The 5,472-nt window shown below is 40.4% G+C and overlaps 1 protein-coding gene across 1 annotated transcript; it reads left to right on the top strand.

The window, feature by feature from the left end:
* Positions 1 to 3,523: 3,523 nt before the first annotated feature.
* Positions 3,524 to 4,099, top strand: LOC111999840 (uncharacterized). The gene has a single exon (XM_024031985.2). It carries the CDS (start codon positions 3,524 to 3,526, stop codon positions 4,097 to 4,099), a length of 576 nt encoding a protein of 191 aa, XP_023887753.2.
* Positions 4,100 to 5,472: the final 1,373 nt, after the last annotated feature.

The raw sequence follows: 5,472 nt of genomic DNA, 5'->3' as shown, positions 1-5,472 counted from the left end.
GAGAGATTTGAGGATTTTCCTTACAATTTTAGTCTCGGGAATCTTTTCACCTAAATTAAAAGCAGAATTCACTATGTCCTTAAGTTTGGCATAGAATTCATTAAACGCATTCTCTTCATCCATCTTGATTTCTTCTAAGCTCATGGTAAGCCTTTGAAGTTTGGATTCTTTCACAGCTTTGGTGCCTTCATAAGTGTTTTAAAGGATTGTCCATGCTACGTTGGCACTCTCAGTGGATGAGATCTTCTTAAACTCTTCGTTAGTCACAGTACTAAACAAGGCATTCAATGCTTTACTGTTGAAATTTGTAGCTTTGATCTTGTCATCATCCCAAGACACCGGTGGATCAATAGGTTTGGTCCATCCAACCTCGATAGCCAACCAGACCTTTTCATCTAAAGACTGCAAAAAAGCTCCCGTGCATATTTTCCAGTATGCATAGTTAGTACCATTAAAAAGATGAGGTATAATCAAAGATTGTCCACGATCCATAACAACAAGGGTCAATGGATCACACAGCAAATATTAAAACCTAATTAGAGTGTGCTTGCTCTGATACCACTTATTGGGTTAAGATAGTTTGACCTCGGTTAATTAATTCAATTACTCGAGTTGATTAATTAGGTCAAATTACATACAAATCATGAAGGCACCAACAAATAATCAAATAAGCTAAATATAGCAGAAATTAAATGAAATAGTGATTTGTTGACAAATAGGAAAAACTTATCGCAAGGCAAAAACCTCACCGGGTGAATTTAAGGTCACCACTCCCAAGAATCCACTAATTAATAATTAAATTGTTACAAGTATGAGAAATCTTACCACTACCCTGGCCTATCCCAAAATATCAACCTACAGTTGAACCTTCGCTCCAATCCCAATTGGACTTGATTTTGTAGTAGCCTTCTTTCCTTTGATGTACAAATCTCTAATCTATGACGAACTCCTTTGTACGTGACTAACTCTAGCAACTTGAATGATTGTTGTTGGCTATGAAGTTCTTCACTTCATCAACAATGAATATCAGGAAGCACTTGGTTATGAAATCCTATGACGTACAAACACAGTAGCTTCTCATAGAGAAAATTGAACTCTTGGTCTCTGTATCCGTGTGTGACGACTCTTAATATAAGCCTTATATATGTCTAAGGTTGTGAGAAAAGAAACCCTAAACAAATATCACAACCTAGGCCGAATTTCAGATATGGAATTTTGAATTTGTAATTCTCAATAGATTGAGCTTGTGGTGAGCTTCTCCATTTAACCTCGATAGCAGTATTTGTCGAGCTTGTGTCGAGCTTCTCCATTTAACATCGATAACAGTATTTGCCGAACTTCTATTGAGCTTCTATCGAGACTTAATGAATTAGCTTTTCTTCACTTGTTTCTTGGATCAATCTTCATGACTTTAAAGATATCACTTGATATGTTAAAGCAACATACTGCTTGATACATTAAATCCAACTTAGGTTTACCCAATTACAAGTAAAGTACGTTTTGTCAAAGGATTAGACAATTACATAGAAAATATGACCGTAACAAATTTTTTCTTCCTTCTTTTTGGATGGTCATCATCATGGGTTTCTTCCTCTCTACATTCAACACAATCACAAATATCTCACCATATATGGCCAAAAGGTGATCTTTCTTCATAGCAAAGCTTTCCATCTTCACAAAATGCTTTAATTGTAAGGTCTTTTTCAAAGGCATATGACATTAGCTGGAGCATTGCCATCTGTGTTAGAAAAACCGTTGCTTCTTTCTTTTTTGATGTGGCTGTCGTAAACCTTGTCTTGTCTTCCCTAAAATAATCTTCTCACACCCTCTGTTTTGTGTGTGTCTTGTCTTCTATATATATATATTTGGTATTAAAGCTAATGAGGAGAAAAATCACCCTTGTCCAAGAGAAGAGAAAGCCAACTTCGTCCATCAAGCCAACATCGTCCATGTGACAAACAACTACAGCATACATTAAATGAGTTCTCCATAAATAACATGAGTAACAGTTAACATGCTAGATAGGAAAAAACATAACCAACGGACGAATTAAAAGCTATTCAAAGTAAGGCGTAACATATGGATATCAATGACGGATGAAGCCATAAAAGACATTCGGCGCCTAAGATAGCTAAGAAGTAACGTACAGGCACCAACGGACGAATAACCATTAGCAGACAATAAAAGTCAACCATTAATACCAACGGCTCTGATGAGTTAGAAAATAACCTAGGGTCGTCATTCCCATTAATGACGATCAAAGGGAGTGTTACACATTTATTGCACACATTGATGACGAAATGTAACGGATGGAGTAACAGTAACAAGTGAGCTGTGCACTTTAGAGCTCCCATTGATAACGTACTTGTGGTTGCTCATAAAGGCTGAGATTCATTCTCCATTAAGGTAGGAAATAACTATAAAAGAGAAGAACTATGGAATCTAAAGGTGCACACAACTCTCACACCAAAGACTATTCTATAAGTTGAATCCCATTCTAACTTAATCATCGGAGGATCCAACAGCTTCGTCCTTTCGTATTGACAGCCAGAGAAGAAAAAAATTAATAGGTTCATCTCTGGACGAGGCCAATGCCTTCATCCATCCGTATCGATGAGGAGTTCATATTGACGATTTTTTGCATCATCAATTTGGCGCCGTTTGTAGGGACATTTTCAAAGCCATACATTTTCCCTTCTTCTTGACAAAATAATTCCTCTCGATACCAGTTGGATTCCACAACATAGAAAATTTGCACGATCTCACAACTGCTGTGTTGAAATCATCCTTCTACACAGACAAAGAACTTACTTGATGATTTTCTGCATCACTAGTAGGGACCGAGTAATTAGCCATCGCTTTACTCCTAAGATAAAAGGCCATATGGTCCAAATTCGATCAATGACATCAGTTAATCCAAAAATTGGAAATCCCCCCACCGCTATAGAGAAGTAACTACAAACACTTTTGGCTGCAATGGAACGACTTACCTAATAAAAAGTAGCCCTAGTGCAATAGAATCAAGTGTTGGAAGTAAGAATCGAACAATTGGGAAAGCCACGACCTGAAGCCAACAACCACCAAGAGTGTAGCAACCATCACCAGTTAGGGAATGATCGTCATGAGGAAGACGAGGCTGAGAGCAACGCACCTAGTAGGCGGACCGGAAAAGGAAATGCACCACCTCAACGCTTGACGACCTGGTACATCGTACTAACTCTCCCTTCATAGCACGAGTCATATCTTGCCCTCTACCGCCCAAGTTCTGGATGCCATCCTTGGAGACTTATGATGGGACGAAAGACCCACTTAACCATCTTGAATCTTTCAAGACTCTCATGCACCTCCAAGGCATCCCTGATGAGATAATATGTCGAGCCTTTCCTACCACTATGAAAGGGCCAGCGCGAGTTTAGTTCAGCAAGATCAAGCCAAACTCTGTCAACCTTCAAGGAGTTGAGCAATAGCTTCATTACTCACTTTATCGAGGGGACAAAGGCATAAACGCTCAACACATGCTCTAATGCAAATTAGGCAATGGGAAGATGAGAGCCTAAGATCGTACGTGGCCCGATTTAATAAGGAAGCCCTACTGATAGACGAAGCGGACAAGATGGTCCTTGTAACAGCTTTCTCTAGTGGGCTCAAAGAAGGAGAATTCATCTTCTCTATGCTGAAGAACGAGCCAAAAACCATGGCTGATATGCTTTTTAAAGCCACCAAGTACATGAATGCGGAGGACGCACTGATTGCTCATAAGGACGAAAAAGGTAAAAGGAAGAGAGAAAGTGTAGAAGACACCCAACCTAACACTAGAGAAAAGACCTATTGGTACGAAGGGAAGAGAGACAACAGGAAGGCGAGGCCTCCATCCGAGAAAATCATCAACTTCACCCTACTAAATACTCCACTAGATCAAGTATTGATGCAGATCAATGACAACCCCGCACTCAATTGGCTAGAAAAGCTGAAAGGAGACCCAAACAAGCGATCAAGGGAAAAATATTGCCACTTCCATCATGACCATGGACACAATATTTTCGAATGCTACGAGCTGAAAGGTCAAGTTGAAGCCTTTATTAGAAAGGGGAAGTTGTAGCGATTTATTAGAGATGGACCTGGGATACAACCTCTACAAGGACCAGAGCAACTAGGCAGAGCAGAAGAACGGTCTAGAGCACCCCTTGGAGAGATAAGAATGATCACAGGAGGCACTGCAAGATTGATGTCAAAGCGGAAAAGCGACTTTGAGCACCCCTTGAAGACCAAAGATTAATGGTAGAACCAAAAGAAGAACTAGAAAGTCTCTTTGGACGACAACCACCCGACAAGAGACACTTGACAGGTAGAAGCTACCTCGTCCTTGGAATGCCAAACACTTTACTACCAGTAGTTCACTCCTTCACTCCCTACAACCATGTTTGCATTTACTCTGTTTGCATTTTCTTTGTATACATTACTTATAAGTGTCATGGGTGGACAGTCTAAATATAAAAGTCGCTTACGGCTGGATGAACAAACAAAGTCGCCTACAAGTGGATGAACGACCAAAGTCTCCTACGGGTGGACGGTCTGAACAAAAGTCTCCTACGAGTGGACAGACGACCAAAGTCTCCTGTGGTTGGACGGTCTAAACAAAAGTCGTCTACGGGTGAACAGACGACCAAAGTCGCCTACGAGTGGACAGTCTAAACAAAGTCTTCTACAGGTGGATAGTCTAAACAAAAGTTGCATACGGGTGGATGGACGGCCAAAGTCACCTATGGGTGGACAGTCTAAACAAAGTTGCCTACGGGTGGACAGACGACCAAAGTTGCTTACGGGTGGATGGTCTAAACAAAAGTCGCATACGGGTGGATGGATGACCAAAGTCACCTACAGGTGGATAGTCTAAACAAAGTCACTTACAAGTGGATAGACGACCAAAGTCGCCTATGAGTGGACGATTTAATCACAAAGTTGCCTATAGATGGATAGACGACCAAAGTTGCCTACGAGTAGACGGTCTAAACCTAAAGTTGCTTACAGGTGGATAGACGACCAAAGTCACCTATGGGTGGACAGTCCAAACACCATTATTATTCTCTTGCAGATCTCAAACTCATTCACATCGGATTCTACCCAGACAAACCTATCGACTAACAAAAGTGGCTTCATTACCTTTCATATTCCAATCATGCATGTACAGACAATGGTAGGACTAGGGGGCAACTGATGAGAAGAAAAATCACCCTCGTCCAAAAGAAGAGAAAGCCAGTTTCGTCCATCAAGCCAACATCGTCAATGTGACAAACAACTACAGCATACATTAAATGAGTTCTCCATAAATGACATGAGTAATGGTTAATGCGCTAGACAAGAAAAAGCGTAACCGACGGACGAATTAAATGCTATTCAAAGTAAGGCATAACGTAAGGAAATCGATGATGGATGAAGTCATAAAAGACATTTGACGCATAAGATAGCTAAGGA

Source organism: Quercus suber, unplaced genomic scaffold, assembly GCF_002906115.3.
Source record: "Quercus suber isolate HL8 unplaced genomic scaffold, Cork oak 2.0 scaffold_250, whole genome shotgun sequence".
Lineage (NCBI taxonomy): Eukaryota > Viridiplantae > Streptophyta > Magnoliopsida > Fagales > Fagaceae > Quercus > Quercus suber.
Note: the sequence above shows the minus strand (reverse complement) of the source record. Positions and strands in the feature narration are given on the sequence as shown.

Bases quoted from the DNA above. Each gene is read 5' to 3' on its own strand.
- LOC111999840 (XM_024031985.2), top strand. From the start codon at position 3,524: ATGCAAATTAGGCAATGGGAAGATGAGAGCCTAAGATCGTACGTGGCC.